General features: G+C 57.8%; 1 protein-coding gene across 9 annotated transcripts in view; it reads left to right on the top strand.

Annotated features, from left to right (window-relative positions):
• KCNT1 (potassium sodium-activated channel subfamily T member 1) overlaps positions 1–18,741 on the top strand; it is a 79,520-nt gene that overhangs the window by 47,172 nt on the left and 13,607 nt on the right. For 6 of the 9 annotated variants that reach the window (XM_066201270.1, XM_066201274.1, XM_066201271.1 and 3 more), the window contains exons 2-18: positions 270–314; positions 8,269–8,348; positions 9,366–9,465; positions 10,531–10,587; positions 10,905–10,953; positions 11,118–11,177; positions 11,958–12,032; positions 12,360–12,443; positions 12,858–12,952; positions 13,847–14,027; positions 14,111–14,275; positions 14,726–14,862; positions 15,014–15,077; positions 15,407–15,515; positions 15,670–15,778; positions 17,199–17,348; positions 17,464–17,702. In XM_066201270.1, coding sequence (XP_066057367.1) covers positions 270–314; positions 8,269–8,348; positions 9,366–9,465; positions 10,531–10,587; positions 10,905–10,953; positions 11,118–11,177; positions 11,958–12,032; positions 12,360–12,443; positions 12,858–12,952; positions 13,847–14,027; positions 14,111–14,275; positions 14,726–14,862; positions 15,014–15,077; positions 15,407–15,515; positions 15,670–15,778; positions 17,199–17,348; positions 17,464–17,702 — 1,799 coding nt within the window. The remainder of the gene's footprint in view (positions 1–269; positions 315–8,268; positions 8,349–9,365; positions 9,466–10,530; positions 10,588–10,904; positions 10,954–11,117; positions 11,178–11,957; positions 12,033–12,359; positions 12,444–12,857; positions 12,953–13,846; positions 14,028–14,110; positions 14,276–14,725; positions 14,863–15,013; positions 15,078–15,406; positions 15,516–15,669; positions 15,779–17,198; positions 17,349–17,463; positions 17,703–18,741) is intronic. The other 3 variants (XM_066201276.1, XM_066201275.1, XM_066201272.1) reach the window with 1 other exon arrangement.

The raw sequence follows: 18,741 nt of genomic DNA, 5'->3' as shown, positions 1-18,741 counted from the left end.
CCAAAGTCTCATTTCTCTGCACCAAGTGTGGCACCGATCAGAGGCAAAAAAAGGGGGCATAAACCAGGCATAAACCCCATTTTTTATCCATGGAGATCAGTCCTTAGAGGGGTTGTAGCTGGCAAAGCCACCAGAGCGCCACAGGGAGCTGAGCAGGGACGTGTCCCAGGCGTGGTGTGACCCCGGCTGAGCCCTCGGGTGGCCGCTGGTGCCCGGGGCATTCCGGGGCCGGTGCATTCCCTCACCCTCTGTGCTGCTCTCGCTCTTAGGCCTCCTCACGCCGAGGATTTCAGCGTGGATTCCTCCTTCTCACAGTAAGTGCTCCGCCCGCGTGTCCCGGCGCCGCGGGGAGGGACAGGGGACCGCGGCTGGCCCTGGGGAAAAGACGACCCTGGCCTCCAGAAGGCAAAAAAAAAAAAACCCCACCCCCCTTGGAATTCGGGGTGTTTGGTGAGCTGAGTTTTTTGGGCAGTACCTGCTGCTGAGAACAGTGGTTGTCCTTGGCTCTGAATTACTGTGGATTACAGGGGATGGTCCATCCGTGGAAGGGTTTCCAGGCCAGGATGGATGGGGTTTGGAACAACCTGGTTCGGTGGGATTGTCCCTGCCCATGGCTGGAGCCAGATGACCTTTGAAGGTCCCTTCCAACCCAAACCAGTCCGTGGTTCCATGGTTATCCTGCTTTCCAGGGAGCTGATAAGCACAAGGTTTGTCCTTTATTGCTCTGGGCACCAAGGGATTGTGTATGGGAGCAGCAGTTCCCACCGTGGGGAGGATTCTCTGCTCCTGGGGACAGACAAGTTTCTTGAGGAAGAATTGATAGCAGCAAACGGGCAATTATCCATTAACGATGAGCTCCGTGCACAGCCCTAATTAAACAATGCAGATTCATCAGCTCAGGCAATTACTGGAGCAGACTCATGAGTGGCAGCCTCCAGTGTTGCAAAACAAACAGGCCAAAGGAAACACAGCCTGTCGTCCCGTTGCTGCTTCCCTTTGGGGTTTTACCCTTCCCTGCAGTTATTCCATTGAGGAGCAAGTCCATGAGCACCACCCAAACCTTGGGTGGGAGACGCTGCCCCATCCTGGCAGTGTCCAAGGCCAGGTTGGACAGGGCTTGGAGCACCCTGGGATGGTGGAAGGTGTCCCTGCCCACGGCAGGGGGTGGAACAGGATGAATTTTAAAGTCCTCCCAGCCCGAGGTCTTCTATTATGTACAGCTTGAACCCCTGAGCGTGTCCCTGTTTCCTCCAGCATTTGGTTTGGTGCCTGGAAATGAGCTCTGCGACTGCTGAACACAGTTGGAGAGGGATTACAGCTGCCTTCAGGGAACGGGGAATCGATAAAAATCCCATTTCCATTGCAATGTCCTCCCTAATAAAAAACTGTATGTATATAAAAGAGCTAAAAGTCAAGCAGGAGATTTCTTTTACATCTCTTCAGGCCCGTGGATCCCCTCCTGCAGTTTGTGCCAGCCCCTGTCCCTCTGGCACACGAGGGTTGGTGGGATGAGCCCAGGGAGTGATGTGAGATAAAAGGCCCTGGAGGCCAAACCTACACCTGGGCAGGGTTTTTCCCTGTAGTGACTGCTTGGAATTTGCTTTTCATCCCCAAAAATAAAACTGCAGCATTACTGCTGGAGCCAGGATGACATTACCTGCACCCAGCTGGGTTTAATTTGCTGCAGAATGGTTGGCAATATCAATTCTTTCTTCGGGCAAAAAAAACCCAAATCCCACTCCATGATAAAACAGGAGGGTGGTTTTTTTTTCTGATTGATTCCCGTGGTAAATGCATGAAACCTTGAAGAAATGAGTGTTTGGGCTTGAGGGGCAGGATGTGCCACAGCATCACCCTGGCTCCCTGGGCAGCGTTTATGGATGTGGGACTCGGTTCTGCTGATCGTGGTCTGTGATTAGCCTCGGCGTGTGCAGGGCCAGGGAAACTCATTCCTGGTGCTGCAGGGGCCAGGTGGGGCAGCTGCCTTTCCACACGGCTGTGATGGTGCAGTGGTGGCTGTGACAGTGCCACACTGGCTGTGACAGTGCCATGGTGGCTGTGACAGTGCCATGGTGGCTGTGACAGTGTCACAGTGGCTGTGATGGTGCCGTGGTGGCTGTGGTGATACCGTGGTGACTCTGACAGTGCTATGGTGGCACAGTGGCTGTGACAGTGCCATGGTAGGTGTGACAGTGCCATGGTGGCTGTGACAGTGCCACAATGACTGTGGTGATACCACTGTGACTCTGACAGTGCCATGGTGGCTGTGATGGTGGCACAGTGGCAGTGCCAGTGCCAGTGCCACGGTGGCTGTGATGGTGGCACGGTGGCTGTGACAGTGCCAGTGCCACGGTGGCTGTGATGGTGGCACGGTGGCTGTGACAGTGCCAGTGCCATGGTGGCTGTGATGGTGCCATGGTGGCTGTGATGGTGGCACGGTGGCAGTGACAGTGCCAGTGCCATGGAAGCTGTGATGGTGCCGTGGCGGCTGTGACAGTGCCAGTGCCATGGTGGCTGTGATGGTGGCACAGTGGCAGTGACAGTGACAGTGCCATGGTGGCTGTGATGGTGGCACAGTGGCTGTGACAGTGACACAGTGGCAGTGGCAGTGCCAGTGCCAGTGCCATGGTGACTGTGACAGTGCCATGGTGGCTGTGATGGTGGCATGGTGGCTGTGACAGTGACAGTGCCATGGTGGCTGTGACAGTGCCAGTGCCATGGTGGCTGTGATGGTGGCATGGTGGCAGTGACAGTGACAGTGCCATGGTGGCTGTGATGGTGGCACAGTGGCAGTGACAGTGACAGTGCCATGGTGGCTGTGATGGTGGCACAGTGGCTGTGACAGTGACACAGTGGCAGTGGCAGTGCCAGTGCCAGTGCCATGGTGACTGTGACAGTGCCATGGTGGCTGTGATGGTGGCATGGTGGCTGTGACAGTGACAGTGCCATGGTGGCTGTGACAGTGCCAGTGCCACGGTGGCTGTGATGGTGGCATGGTGACTGTGACAGTGACAGTGCCATGGTGGCTGTGACAGTGGCACAGTGGCAGTGCCAGTGCCACGGTGGCTGTGATGGTGGCACGGTGGCCGTGCCGTGGTGAATGTGACAATGCCTGTCACACACATGCTGGTGTGTGACCTGTGAGCACCTCGGGGCCAGGTGCCACTGTGACCCGTGAGGATCATTCGGGATCCTGGGATGAGGGGGAGAGCAGCCTCCAGGCATGTGGGATGACAAAACCCACTAGAAGTGGGCAGGTTTGCCCCGTTTGCAGCACTTGGTGACCCTGCCAGCGGTGTCCCGGTGCTCTCCTGTACCTCCCTCAGGACCTGAGACCCCCCCTCTGCCCCTCCCTGCCTGGATCAGCCGTGCTGGCGCGGGGGGCTCTGCCCCCCAAGCGGGGACAGACCGCCCCACTCCCCGGCCCTCTCTGGCTCGTTTGGTGCTTTCTGGTTTAAAAACGCGCCCGAGGTCCACCGCAGGAGCCGCTGCTGCCGAGGGAGAGCTCGGCGGGTGTCGGATGAAGCCCCGGAGGAGCCGAGACGCTCCCGGGGAGCTGCGGCGGCGGCCGGGGGAGCGTGTCCAGCCGCCCGGGGAGTGCGGCACGGCATCAATGCTGCCACCGGCGCTGAACCCGAGCATCCCCCGCCCCGTGAGGGGACCCGGCGTGGCAGGAGCAGCCCCTGGAAGCCGGTTTGAAGCCGTTTCAGCCCTGCCCAAAGCACAGCCCTCCTCCTTTGAGTAATTGTTCAATTACTGCTTATTGAGCGCGGGGGCAGCTCGCCGTGTCTGTGCCTTTGGCAGGCGCCCAGGCTGTCTGTGTGCGCACAGCTGTGCGGCAATTCCCGTTCCCGTTCCCATTCCCGTTCCCAAAGCCTGCTCTGGGAGCTCGGCTGGGCACGGCCGGAGCTGTCCCCGTCCTCTCTCACCCCCGGTGGATGGAGGATGGCAAACACAGGGCACGGAGAGCTCAGCCCGTGTCGTCCATCCCGCTGTAGGTTCTGTGTCCCAACACCCCTCAGCATCGGGGAAAAAGGGAAAAAAGAAAAACCATCCCAAAGAGAATCAGGAGGGCTGGAGCTGCCTGGGTATTTATGTAGCTGCCATCAGCAGGTATCCGAGCCCCAGCCTGGCAGGTTTTTGCGGTTTATTCGGGAAGGATTTTGGCTGTGCTCAGGTTCCAGCTGGCAGCGGCTGCTCCCGGCGCTGAGTGAGGGCTGGAGGCAGCCTGGCCATGGCGCGTTGCCCTCAGAACATCCTGCACATCCTCCTCGCGGTGCTGGGAGAGGAAACGCTGCAGCCCTGCGCTGCCAGCCCGGCTCCTCACCTTCCTCTGGGCGGTGTCTGGTACCCACAGCCCATCCCCAGGGAGCCCAGCTGGGCCAGCAGCACATTTCTGTAATTCCAGCGTGGCTGCAGCCCCATTTCTTGTGTTTGACCCGTGTGGGTTTGCGTGGAGGGTGCAGAGCTGTTCTCTGGGCTGAGCTGGAGCCGAGGGGTGAAGTGGGGTCTCACTTGGGCTGCCTTGGCAGAGATTGCAGAGATTTCTGGGTTTTGCTGGTTTGTTGGGTATTTTTTCTTCCCCCCCCCACCCCCCCCCCAAAAAAAAATCCTGAAGGGTCTTGTTTGCATCCTGCCACATGATGGGAGAAATTCCTTGAGAAGCTTCCTGGGACAAGAAATTGTCCCAGGCTGGGTGGGCATGGGAGGAGCCTGGTGGAGAGGAAAGGGGGGCTGGAATGAGATGAGCTTTTAGGTCCCTTCCAACCCAACCCACCCTGGGATTGTACCAACACCAGCACTTCCCACCCAGCTGAAGTGAGAGGGGAAGGGCTGAGGGCTTTTTTCCCTATCAAGAGCTTTATTTATTTGAAGACGCGCTTCTCATGGCACGAAGCGTCTGATAGAAAATCCAGCAAAACCACCCTGGGGAGCCAAGTCCTTCAGCAGAAAGGAGCGGGGGGGCTCTGGGCAGGGCCTGGGGCAGGGTTGGCAGCTCCCTCCCTTGGCTGGCTGCTGGATTTTGGGGCTGTGTCAGCTCTCAGGCCGAGCCCAGGGGCTGTCACAGCCCGTGGAGATCAGAGGGAGCTGCCTGTGCCCCACTGTTCACATGAGTGTCCCGTGGATGCAGAATTTGGGGGTATCTCCACCTCCCCATGCCTGTATAGGTTATATTTTTTTTTGGTGTTTTCCTCCTTTTAAAGAGAACTTTCTCAGCCCTCAGGGGAAATTTAAAGTCAGGAGCAGGGGCTGTGCTCCTCAGTGTCTATTTTAATGCCAGTGGGCTGTGATGTGCTCGTCCTGGCCTTTCATCCTGCGCTTTTCTGAACAAACTATTGTGTCTTTTTTTTTCGGGAACTCATCATCTTACAACAAATTGCCTCTAATCTTAGATTAATAAAGTACAATAAATAACCCAGCAAAGAAAACGGAGTCGCTCAGGCATGATGAAGTGCATAATAGCAGTAATTACACTTCCAAGCAGAGGGTTTGTAACTAAACTCGTACCAGGATCGTTGTTTGCATGGCCTGGAGGGGTTCAGAGGGGGCGAGGGGAGGGAGCTGTGGGCTGCCTGTGGAGCTGGTGACCCTTGGAGTGGCCTGGGATGGGTTGGCAGCAGGATGATTGGACAGTGGGGATGATGCTCCAGGTGGGAAGGATGCTCCAGGTGGGGACGATGCTCCAGGTGGGGACGATGCTCCATGTGGGCAGGATGTTCCAGGTGGGGATGATGCTCCAGGTATGAAGGATGCCCAGCCACGGCAGCAGGGAGGGGACGCTTTGAACACCCCATTGCGGCAGAGCTGCTGCGAAGGCAGAGCTGTCACGGCGTGTTTTGGGGTGGTGATAACGCAGTCGGAGTTCTGCTTGATTTTTATTTCCAGTTAACTCCCTGACAATGAAATTAAAGGGTAGGTTTTACGTGATATCATCTCCTTCCCTCAGCTGGAAATGGAGTAGGAGCTCTGATACTTTGGGATGGTGCTGCTGCCTGGGAAGAGCCACCCCTCATTGAGCTGTGGGGTGTCGGCTTCACCTGCAGAGTGGGACCCCCACAAAGATCTGGGACTCAGCCTTGGCAGGTTGCCTGCACAGGAACGTCTTCCCTCCACATCCTTTGATTTCTTCATCTCTTTGCCGTGTTATAAACACCCTGTTCCCCCCAGTCAAGACATGGCTTTTCGTTGCTTTGTTGTTTCCCCAGCGTTCTTTCTCTCCTGCAGCCATCAGGATGGATGAATACGTGGGCTACTTCATCATAGGAAGTTAGATCTAATAATTTAGTCCTTTTATCCTCCAGCAATTACAGTCATTGTCTCGAGGTGGGCCACGGCTCTACAGATCAGTGAACCATCTGCCTGGTGACAGAGATTTATTTCGCTGTTTGTTGCTCTGATACCAGACGAATGTCTGGCAGAGGAATCGTGCTCCCTCAAGTCTCGGGCTCCTCAAGGCACTTAATCCTGGGGGACTCTGATGAATGGGGTGCTGCTGTCAGAGCTGAAAGCCAGTCCCCGGCACTTCCCGGGCATCCTTAATGAGGAGAAGGAGCAATTATCCTGTGTGCAGCGTTGTGAGCAGTTGTGACAGCTGATTTATGCCCTGGCACAGAAAAATGATTTGCCGAGTCTGGCTCTGGAGACGATTAATTTTACCACGTGTAAAGGCTGGGCTTTGAGGCTCTGCATTAACGCTCTTTGCTCCTCAGGCATCGTGCTGATCAGCCAGGGCTTGTAAATTCTCCTGCTCTCTCCCTGCTCTGGGGTCTGGGGCTGTCCACACCTGCTCCCTTCTGGTGGTGACCACGAACCAGGTGTGGTGCAAAGCCTTGGACTGTCTGGGGCGGCGCCCAGGATGAGGGACCCCCGGGCAACGAGGGTCTCGAAAAACCCCGTCCCAATCTGCTGCCAGATCAGCTGGGCACGAATGCTCGGTAAATATTTATCCCTCCGTGTCAGAGCGAGGAGCAGCCGCTTCCCAATAAATCCGGATCCGGTGGAGCTGGCACCTGAGGGTTGGAGTGGGATGGGAACCAGTGTCACCGGGAATTGGCTCGCTTTGATGGATGCCCGGGCTGGGGAACACGCCGGGTTAATCAGGTCTCCATCACTTCATGAGCAGTTCAAAAAGGAGTAATAACAGGAGCGCTTCCTCAGGACTCGCTGAGAACAGCGAGCAGGGGAAGGGATTGCTAATCACAGCACTTAATTCCTTTCTGGGCCGGACAGGAGGGAGCACACTTTGTCTTGTTCCGTCTAAAGCCGAGGCAGGAGGAACCTCTGGAGTTCCAGCGGCGCTCAGCAGGAGCGCTGGGATTGAGGGTGATCAATAATGAGGTCGCAAAGGGCCGCGGGCGTTTATAAAGTGCCGCCAGAGGCGGCGGAGGATGAGCTGAGCTGGGAGCGGTTTTACCCGCACGCCCTTCATCCAGGATCCCAGACCCTGCTGACATCCCTGGGGAGGAGCCTCCAGCCTCGGGGAGGGTTTCTCCCATCCCCAGGGCCGTGGGCATCCCGCTGGAATGTGGGGCTGGCAGGAGAAGCCAAGGGAGGCGAGGATGGGACATTTCCAGGTTCACCCGCTGCTCCTCCCCGCCGGATCCTGTGCAGTGCCCTGACAGGTGACTCCCTGCCCTGGCCTGCCGGGGGTCACCAGCAGTGGCCCTGGATTCCAGGAGATGTTTGGAGCTGGCTGTCAGCTCCTGGGTTTTTTTCTGGAATGACCAAGCGTGGTATCTTAGCAACAAAGGGAAATTTTCTCCTTTTTAGGGTGGAATTGTTTTTTTAACGGCTTCGATGCTGAGTGTTTCTCCTCCCCAGGCAGAGCCAGGGTGCGGACAGAGCCAGGACACACTGGGGACATTGGGGACATTGTCCTCAGCAGCTCCTGGCCTGCTGCGGCTGGGTGGCTGGAGCAGATAAATCAGGGGGAGGCTGCTCCAAACCAAGGCCGCTGCTTTTCTGGGAGGCTTTGAAGGTTGTGAAAGGAGAAGTTTGTACCCCTGCTGTCAGCTGGGTGCGTGTGAAGGCAAGCCAAGCCCTGGGCCCCCAGCAGAGGCGGCCCTGGGGTCACATCTGCTGATTCGGGGGTCCCTGGGGCTCCCGGCTGCTGCTGCTGCGGGGCTGCGGGGACACGCCTGGGGTCACTGTGGGGTGTCAGCGGGGTCACCCCGCCGGGCTGGGGGGACAGAGGGGCTCCCGGGGGGCTCCTGCTCTGCCCTGCCCTGCCACCCCACCGACCGGCCCCTCTGGGGACTCTCCCCGCAGGGTGCAGGTCGAGTTCTACGTGAACGAAAACACCTTCAAGGAGCGGCTGAAGCTCTTCTTCATCAAGAACCAGCGATCGAGTGAGTGCGGGACGTGCGAGCCCTGCCCGGGCCGGGAGAGCCGCGCTCTGTCCTGCGGGATCAGAAGCCATCCATTGCCATCTGCTGGTGGCCTTGTCCCCGCGTGTCCCCAGCCCGCGGCTGCTGCCGCCTCTTGGTCCCTTTTTTTGCGGCTGTTTTGCCAGCTCGGTTTGGGGGGATGCTTTGCACGGGGAGGAGAGGAATCCTCCTGCCACCTCTGCTCCCTGGGGACAGCACAGAGTGACAAACAGCTGCCACACGCTGGCTGGGAGCGGGGTGGGTGTCTGGGAGCTGATGTCCCCATCACCACGCTGGGTGTGCTCCCCTGAGGCTGTGGGGACAGCCAGGGCAGGCTGCGAGTTACCCACTCCCTCTCCAGCCGCGGGGATCAGTCTCCACTTGACTAATGGTGTTTTTATTTTCCTCCTCCGAGGTGTCATTAGCTGTCTGGAGGGGGCCCTGCTCGTTAATTTATAAATCCGAGTTTTCTTTCCCCCCCTGCATCCTGTTGCCTTGTTAAAAAGCCGGAGCGCGGCACAACAGGGAGCCCACGGGGAAGTTTTTAATGAAAATGTGATGAATTTCTCACTTGTGATTTGAGTAATAACCCCGTGAACCGGCTGGGGAGGCAGAGTGGGTTAAGCAGCAGCTTTTCCTTGCCGTCCCCGCTCCTCCGTGCAGGTTGTAATGTGGTCAGCGCTGGTCTGGTGCTTTTAAATGGACGCCTGCTAATGAGGGGGACGCGTTCCAGCAGCTCCTCGTTTGTCTCTCACATCTATTGGGGTCAGCAAGGAGCTGACCCAGCGTTTTTATTTCTGTATTGCTCAGTATCTGTGGCACTGGGCAGGAGCCCTTGGCAAAGCTGCTCCTGCAGCTCCCTGGGGGCATCAGAGGGCTCCTGTGGGGCTGTGCACAGCCTGTGGGGTTGTGCTGTGGGGCTGCACAGGGTACCCGGGGTCTTTGGGGTGCTCAGGGTGCCCGGGAATGCTGCCCCATCCCTGCTCCCCTCCACCGCAGGCCTGAGGATCCGGCTCTTCAACTTCTCCCTGAAGCTGCTCACGTGCCTCCTGTACATCGTCCGTGTGCTGCTGGACAACCCCGAGGAGGGAATTGGCTGGTGAGTGTCCCCAGGCTGCCCAGCCCAGCCCACAGCTCCGTGTGCATGCTGCAGGTGTGAGGATGGGTTTTCTCCCCCCAGCTCTTGGAATTGCTTGGTGAACCAAACCTCCCAGGCTCAGACCCCGCGGGTGGGTGTGGGGGTGTCTGCTGGTCCTGCGCTGTGCTTGGTGGAAAAATTCAGGTCACGTTCACTTCCAAATTCTGTCTGACTCAGTCAGGGGCTCAGCGTGGCCTCCAGACACAGGCCAGAGCTCAGTGACTCCAGGGCATCACCGTGCAAATGTTTTCTGCAGGCTGACGCCCTTGAAGACATTAACACTAAATCCCATTTAAGCGTTTGAGAGGGAAATACGTTGTGCCGTGTGGATCCTTGAGGTGATGGATGATTCCACACATCAATTTTGTGCTGGGTTTCTATATAAGCCTATTTTTAATGTCCTTGCTTCGTTTAGCTCATGTACAATGTGGGTTGGTTTTTTTTTTTTCTCCGGAGAGCTTGGAGAATTGGCAATTTGATTTTCTCCTTGTGAAGGCTGCAGACCACCGAGTACATCTGCACCTTCCGAAGGGGCTTTCAGACCTGGGAGGAGAGAGAAGCAGGACACAGATGCTCATCCTTGAGAGGTTTAGCACAGCTGCAGCTCAGGGAATTCCATTTTCCTGCGGCACTGAGCTTGGCTGGGTGCTGCCTGCCTGGCAGGGTGCTGGGGGCCCAGCCAGCCTTGTCCCAGAAGCTGCAGCTCAGCAATTTTTTGCTGATTGTAACCTGGTAATCCCCAGCTTCCTGCAGCCCTGTGTTCTGCCCTGTGCCAGGGAGAGTCAGCATTCCACAGCATCTCTGGGAGGGGCTGGAGCACCTGAGGGGTTTTATCCTCCAGCAGTGAGATGTTCAGGGCTGCCTGGCTGAGACTTTCCCTGTGCAAAGCTCTAATAGGAATCAGGATCCAGGGAAAATGTTGTCCAGTGCTCCCCCAGCCATGAGGGGCACCTGGTGATCCCGAGGAGTCAATCCCAGCTGCCCCGTTCCCCCACTGACAGCTTTTCCCTGCTCTTTCTCCGCCAGCTGGGAATGCGAAAAGCAGAATTACACGGCGTTCAACCAGTCCACCAACATAAACTGGTGAGTGGGGAGCTGCTCCAGGGCTCTGGCTCAGCTCTGCCAGGACGTGGGAGCGGAGGGATGAGGGTGGCTGCTGCTGGGGATGTGGGGCAGCTCGGGGGATGTGGGGCAGCACCCCAGAATCAAATCCGTTGGCGAGTGCCAGTGGCTGCACCTTTGGGAATGATTTATTCCCAGCGCAGGGGCTGCTTGTGCAAACTGTGCAGGAGGGAAGAGCAGCTCCTGAAGCAGCCACGGCCTTGGGTTTGCATTCAGCAGGGGGAAAAGGCCCTGACAGCTGGGCCCCAGCTGAGATGCCCTCTGGGTTTTCCCTGCAGGTCACACATCTTCTGGGTGGACAGAAAAACCCCTCTGTGGGCCGTGCAGGTGAGCAGCCCTTGATGGAGCCCAGAGGAGCTGGGCCTGGAGCTCTGCCCCACCTGTGAAGCCCCCTCAGGGGCTCCCCGGGGCCGGGGGGGCTCGGAGAGCTCTGATCCGCTGCCAACACCTGGAGAGACCCCTGGGAGCCTCCCCTGTGTGTGTCCCTGCAGGTCAGCATCGCTCTCATCAGCTTCCTGGAGACCATGCTGCTCATCTATCTCAGCTACAAGGTGAGAGCCCGGGCCGGGAGGGCTCTGCCCCTCGGTGGGAATTGATTTCTCCGGCTCGGGGCTGTCTGGAGCCTGCAGCATCCCGGCAGGATGTTTGTCCGGGCGATGTCTCAGCCGGCTCCGCACGTTTTCCTCTCTCATTCCCCCTCGGGCTGCTGGATGAGTGTTGTGCAGAGCAGCATCTCCTCTTTTCGTGCTTTCTCAGGAATTCAGACCCGTTTTAAGGCAGGCTCGCCGTTTTTTGTGTCAGGCTGGCACATCCCGAGTTTCCTGAGCTCGGCGGGGTGACTCCTCGCAGCCCTGCTGTCTCCGGAGGGAGCGGCACCGCTCCAAGCCAGACGGGGAGAGGCACGAGCTGGCTCCTTTGGACCAAAGCCCCCTTAAAACGGGCAGGAAAAGTGACCTTAACAAATGGCACCTTCCCAGAGGCCAGGGGAGGGTTGGCAGCAGAGCCTCAGACCCTGCTCCGAGTGCCAGCGATCTGGAGCTGCCGCTGTCGCTGTCATTGTCACCCTCCATCCTGGCGTGAAGCGTTGTTGTCCCCCAGTTCTGGGCGGCAGCAGTGACAGACAGAGGGATGCAGTGGCTGTGGAGAGGACTGAGGAGTTTGGGAATGTTTCCTGCTCCCAGAGTGTCTGCCACCTCTCCCGCCACCCCTCCTGGTTCCTGCATCGTGTTTCCCTCATCCAGCGGCGTCTGTGGCAGAGTTGTGATGGTTTTAATTGTCCTCCGGGCAAGTTTTGAAGCTCATTTAATTCTTCTTTGGTTTTAATTCCTCAGGGGAACATCTGGGAGCAGATTTTTCGCATTTCCTTCGTCCTGGAGATGATCAACACGGTGCCATTCATCATCACGGTGAGTGTGTCCCGGTGACATTTGAAAGCAGCTCTGAAGTGTAGTAAGTGCTGTAATTTTGGTGGTGAAAAAAAGAAAAATGGGTGTCGGGCCAAGTGGTATTTAAGGCTGGCAGGAAATTTTTCCTTCAGTATTTGACAATATAATGACTTTCTCCGGAGCGTTATCCCAAAACCCATCCTCCCTTTCCAGCTGCTTCACTGCAGCCAGGGAAGCAGAGCAGCTCCTGCTCAACTTGGATCCTTCCACACGGGGAGGATTGGCTGCTTATTGGTCTGTTTTCAAAAAGAGCGCGGATTTTTCTGTGAATAACCCTTGCCTTTGTAGATATTCTGGCCTCCTTTGCGGAATTTGTTCATTCCCGTGTTTCTGAACTGCTGGCTGGCCAAGTATGCCCTGGAGAACATGATTGTGAGTGATCCCTTTTGTCCAGCTCCGGGGGAACGTGGAGGGAACCCTTGGCTGACCCCAGCTCTGGGGCAGGATTTGGAGTTTGGTGTGTGCCAGGGAATGCCAGGCTGGGAATGCCAGGTTGGGAATGTCAGGTTGGGAATGCCAAGCTGGGAATGCCAGGCTGTGGGCAGGAACCCCTCAGTGTCTGAACCACAGTGACAGGGGTGAGGTGTTCCAGCCATTCCCCTGCTCCCACTGGAGCTGTCTCATCCCAGACCTGCTGATGGGAATGCACCTCCCTTCCCAAGGGCTAAATCCAGGCTTAGCCTTCCCTGGGGAGGGCATTTCTGGGGCCAGCAGCAGCTGGTGCTCGGAGGGGGCTTTTCCCCTGGGCTCTGTGAGCTGGTGGGAGCCCTCCCCTCTCCCCCGCAGAACGATCTGCACCGAGCCATCCAAAGGACGCAGTCGGCGATGTTTAACCAGGTGCTCATCCTGATCTGCACCCTCCTGTGTCTCGTTTTCACGGGGTGAGTGTTGTCCTCCAGCTCTCCAAACCCCCTTCCTGACCCCGGGAATCCAGCTGTGCCCACCGCGGGAATCCAGCTGTGCCCACCCTGGGAATCCAGCTGTGCCCAGCTGTGCCAGAGCTGGGCTCTAGCAGAGCTCCCACCTTCCCCTGCTTTGCTTCATCCCCCGGCACACTGAACACTGTGAGAGGGTTTCTAAGTCAAATTAAAGATCTTCCCTCATTTTCGGGTTTTAACGGGAAGGTTTTAGCAAGGATGAGGGAGCTGGGGGATGTGAGTGTCAGAGCAGCGCCAAGGGCAGGGACAGCAGCGTCCCCCGGGGACTGGTGTGGGATGTCACCCCCTCACCCACCAGGGACGGCTCATTCACCAGAACCCATCCGCTCCCAGGGTCCAGCCGAGCTCTTCCTCCCCCCACGAGTCACAACTCCTGAGCTCATTTGTGTAATTGGCCGCTGGGGCTCCTGCTAATTAACTGGGCCCTTTACCCTGCTGCATTGCCCGCATCAAGGGTGTTCCTCTGGGCAGGGGAGCAGAGCTCATCACCGGCTATTTAGCTCTGAATTAGGCTTTGAATTCTCCTCTGGCTCCCTTGGTCTGGGTTTGAGGCACATTACACCATTAAGTTGCTGAATGGAGAGGAAATGAGGCTTTCAGGCTCATGAGTTTTTGGCAATAAAGACGATGCTCCGATGTGGGTGACTAATGCCATTTCAGAGCTCAGTGGTGCTCCCAGCCCTGCTGCTGGGTGAGGTGGGGGTACAATTTGGGCCCGCGAAGGCTTGGGTGGCACTTGTGTTTAGCAGGATGGTTTTGAGCTGCAGGTCTGCGGGTTCTGCTGCCCCGTGTCCCAGGCAGGCCAACCCCTGCTGTGATGGGGCTTTTCCCTTCCAGGACCTGCGGCATCCAGCACTTAGAAAGAGCAGGTGAGAAGCTCTCCCTCTTCAAGTCCTTCTATTTCTGCATCGTCACCTTTTCCACCGTGGGCTACGGAGACGTGACACCAAAGATCTGGCCTTCCCAGCTGCTGGTGGTGATCATGATCTGCGTGGCCCTGGTGGTGCTGCCCCTCCAGGTGAGACCCCAGCAGCTGGGGGTGAGCAGGGACCCCCGGGGCAGCCCTGCCCACGGGGGACATCAGCTCCGTGCCCTCTGCAGTTCGAGGAGCTCGTCTACCTGTGGATGGAGAGGCAGAAGTCGGGGGGGAATTACAGCCGGCACCGCGCGCAGACGGAGAAGCACGTGGTGCTCTGCGTCAGCTCGCTCAAGATCGACCTCCTCATGGACTTCCTCAACGAGTTCTACGCCCACCCACGCCTGCAGGTGAGGGCCAGGCTGCTGTCACACCCCGCTGGGTGTTGTCACACCCTGCTGGGTCGCGCACACCTCGCTGGGCTCACAGCAGGACTCTGGCGTTACTGTGTTTGGGGCGGCTGAAACGACGGTGTGACTCCAATCTTCTCGGGGGGCATCCGGCAGTGTTTATTAAAAAACACGCCCTTTTTATGCCCTGTTCTGACACAATTCAACGTGATTGGTCAGGCAGGCCAACACCTCTTCGTACACATCTTTGTAAGTTATCAAGATGGGAGAAGCAGCAGGGGCAAAGATTGGGAATCGTTTGGAATGTCTTCTCCCAGCTCCTCCAGAGCAGCGCCTGGGGAAGTCTCTCTGACTTGCTTTCCCACGGGCTCTGCTGCTGCCTGACACCCAAAAACTCCTCTCTGGCCAGGCTGCAGCACCCACAAACCCCAGCGGGCTCTTCTCTTGTAGGATTACTACGTGGTGATCCTGTGCCCGACAGAGATGGACATCCAGGTGCGGCGCGTGCTGCAGATCCCGCTGTGGTCGCAGAGGGTCATTTACCTCCAGGGCTCTGCACTCAAGGACCAGGACCTCATGAGAGCCAAGTGAGCAGAGGGACACGCTGCGGACACGTTCCTGGAGAGGAATGTCACCCCGGCTGTGTCCCCGTGGGCTTTTGCTGCGTCTGGGAGGGGGGAAGTGTCCAGCCTCGTGGGCCCGTGCAGTTCATGGGGTCACTGCTCTCTGTCCTGGCAGGATGGACAATGGAGAAGCTTGCTTCATTCTCAGCAGCCGAAATGAGGTGGACAGGACTGCGGCGGTGAGTCCAGTCCTGAGGGATGGGGCAGTTTTCAGGCAGGAGGGACTGGGGTGATGTTGGTCTCACCTGTGCCCAGGAAAGGAGGGTGCTGGGAAGGGTCTGAGTGCCTTGGAGGGCCCTGGGGATGGCACAGAGACACACAGCGGCACACTCTGGGCTCACCTTTCTCCTACTGGTTTCCCATCAGTGCTGGGTGTCAGGGAGCTGCAGGGGCAGGAGGAGCCCTTCCTGTACGTCTCCAGGGTGGCTGGGTGCTTTGCAGTTGATCCCAGGGGTAGAAGCCTTGGGGAAAATAAACCATCAAGCAAGCAGCTCTTGTCCCTGTCCAGGACCACCAGACCATCCTGAGAGCCTGGGCTGTCAAAGACTTTGCTCCAAACTGTCCCCTCTACGTCCAGATCTTAAAGCCAGAAAATAAATTTCACGTCAAGTTTGCTGGTGAGTTGGTCAGCTGAGAGCCCTCCCGGACTGGCGGGAGGAGGGGACACCCAGTGCCCATCACCACCCCAAAAATGACCACATTCCCGGGCACTGCCGGCCAGGGAACCCTTCTGTCCCCCTCTCCTCTGTGACGGTCCCCTCTGCCTTTCAGACCACGTGGTGTGTGAAGAGGAGTGCAAATACGCCATGCTGGCACTGAACTGTGTCTGCCCTGCCACCTCCACCCTCATCACCCTGCTGGTGCACACCTCTCGTGGCCAGTGAGTGCTGTCCCTGCCCGTCCCTGTGTGTCCCTGCCCATCCCTGCCCATCCCTGCCCATCCCTGCCCATCCCTGCCCATCCCTGCCCATCCCTGCCCATCCCTGCCTGTCCCTGCCTGTCCCTGCTGATCCCTGCCCTCCCCTACCCCTGCCTGAGCCCGGAGGGATGGCAGAACTGAGGCCTCTGAGCTCAGAGGGAGAGGCTGGGGGTCTGGGATGGCTCTGGGTGGGATTTTGGGCCCCCATCCAGGTCAAGAGCAAAATCCCATATATTGTAAGGAGGCTGCACCAGTGTAGTCGGGCTGGGCCATGCCAACTTCCCAGAGACTGGAGATAAAAATACCTTTGTATTGGCACGGTCCTGCTGGCAGGAAGGTGGATTCACAGCACAGGCAGCCCCAGAGCCTGCAGGGGGTTTTGGTGGGTATATATCCAGCATGCCTGGGAGGAGCTCTGCCAGCGCAGGAGAGCAGTGGCGTGTGTGCCCTGCACTCCTTGGCCGGTCAGAAATGTCTGAATTTTGGGTAAAGTGCCATCAAAACAGTTACGAAACATCCTCGCCAGATGCCTCTCGCCCCATGCTCGGAGCTGTTTGCCAACACGGGCTCTGAGCCCTCCCTCTGCACTCTGCAGGAGCCCTCGTTAGATAAAAAGGCTCTTAGAACCCAAAATGAAAACGAGCTCGTCCTCGGCAGCACCGACAGCTCGTGGAGATGTGTCACTGTCATCTCCCTGCTGTCAGGCTCCGGGGCAGCTCCAGGGATTATTGGTGCTCTGCCCTGGGATCTGGCTGGAGTTTTGGGATCTCTGCCAGCTCCAGGGGTCCCATCCCAACTCCTGAGGGGTCTCATCCTACTCCTGGGGGTCCCATCCCAGCACGAGGGGGTCCCATCCCAGCTCCAGGGGTCCATCTGAGATCCAGGGGGTCCCATCGCAGCTCCAGGGGGTCCCATCCCAGCTCCAGGGGTCTATCTGAGATCCTGGGGGTCCCATCACAGCTCCAGGGGTCTATCTGAGATCCTGGGGGTCCCATCACAGCTCCAGGGGTCCCATCCCAGCTCCAGGGGTCTATCTGAGATCCTGGGGGTCCCATCGCAGCTCCAGGGGTCTATCTGAGATCCAGGAGGCCCCATCCCAGCTCCAGGGGTCCCATCCCAGCTCCAGGGGTCTATCTGAGATCCTGGGGGTCCCATCGCAGCTCCAGGGGGTCCCATCCCAGCTCCAGGGGTCTATCTGAGATCCTGGGGGTCCCATCGCAGCTCCAGGGGTCTATCTGAGATCCTGGGGGTCCCATCGCAGCTCCAGGGGTCTATCTGAGATCCTGGGGGTCCCATCCCAGCTCCAGGGGTCTATCTGAGCCCCAGGGGGTCCCATGCCAGCCCCGGCGGGTCCCCCCTGATGCTGCTGCTGCGGTTGCAGGGAGGGCCAGGAGTCCCCGGAGCAGTGGCAGCGGATGTACGGGCGCTGCTCGGGCAACGAGGTCTATCACATCCGCATGGGCGACAGCAAATTCTTCATGGAGTATGAGGGGAAGAGCTTCACCTACGCCGCCTTCCACGCGCACAAGAAGTGAGGGCAGGGGGGTCTGCATGCCTGAGGGGTCCCTTGTGCGGGGACAATGCCCCATGAGGGGTTTTCTTCCTCCGGCTGGGAATGCTCACCCCCTGCTCTGCTCCCGGCGCAGGTACGGCGTCTGCCTGATCGGCATCCGCAGGGAGGAGAACAAAAGCATCCTGCTGAACCCGGGGCCGAGGCACATCATGGCAGCGTCGGACACCTGCTTCTACATCAACATCACCAAGGAGGAGAACTCCGCCTTCATCTTCAAGCAGGAGGAGAAGCAGAAGAAGAAGGGCTTCGCGGGCAGGGGCAGCTACGACGGCCCCTCCCGCCTGCCCGTGCACAGCATCATCGCCAGCATGGGTGAGTCGGGGGGCTCCTGCACGCCCCGCTTCATCACCTTCCCCACGTTTGGGTTCCTTTCCTCCCCCACTTTTTTGTTTTGTTTTGTGTTTTTCACGCTCCTTGCCATGCCCCCCCCCCCCCGCCCCGCCCCACCACTGAAATTCCCTTTCCATCCTCTCTCCCCGTCATCTCACCAGGAAAACACACATTTCCTTGCACCCTGGGCGCTCTCAGCAAGCCCAAATATCGTTATTAAACCTCGCAATGTCCATTATCATTAAGGGTATTTGCATAAATGCCCAAAGCCTGGCTTTAGCCCTCAATTATTTCCGAGGCTGGCAGAAGAAATGCCGCGGGGCACATCCTAAATCACGTTTATGATTCCCAAGCCGAGCAGGAGCGGAGTTTTCTCTGCGTTTGTGCGAGTGAAAAATACCATGAGTCATTACTTCCCCCCTTGTATCCGGGGAGAACGAGTTTTGCAGGAGCTGAGCCACACGAGCACGTTATATTTCAGGCAAATAATTTATGTGTTTGTACTCCTGAGCAGCGATTTGCATAGATTATCCCCCCCCAGCAAGCCGCAGAGCTCTTTGCCGAGCGGTGTTTGTCACACAGCTCCCGTCACACAGCTCCTACACAGAGGGACCTTTGGCAAAGGTGATGAGAGGGACAGAAGTGACATGAGTGCCAGCAGGGCAGTGGTGTCTGGCAAGGCCAGGGCCCGGGCTCTGCTTCTTGAGACACTCCGTCAATGTGTTTGATCTTTGGAAGCTGCTGGAGGGCAGGATGAGGGAGTCTCTCCTGTCCCATGTTGGGTATTGGGAAAAATTCCTTCGCGGAAAAGGTTGTGAAGGATTGGCACGGCTGCCCAGGGCAGTGGTGGAGTCACCAGCCCTGGAGGGATTTGAATGATGTGGAGATGTGGCACTTGGGAACGGGGTTCAGTGGCAGGTTGGGAGTGCTGAGGGAATGGCTGGAATTCCGTAGGTATTAGATCTTAGAGGGCTTTGCTGGCCTTAAGGAATCTGAGATTCTGAGACCTGGAGTTCATCAG

Source organism: Chamaea fasciata, unplaced genomic scaffold (assembly GCF_029207755.1).
Source record: "Chamaea fasciata isolate MVZ Bird 193981 ecotype frontalis unplaced genomic scaffold, bChaFas1.0.hap1 SCAF_20, whole genome shotgun sequence".
In the NCBI taxonomy this organism is placed as follows: Eukaryota; Metazoa; Chordata; class Aves; order Passeriformes; family Sylviidae; genus Chamaea; species Chamaea fasciata.
This window is presented reverse-complemented; position numbering and strand designations above follow the sequence as displayed.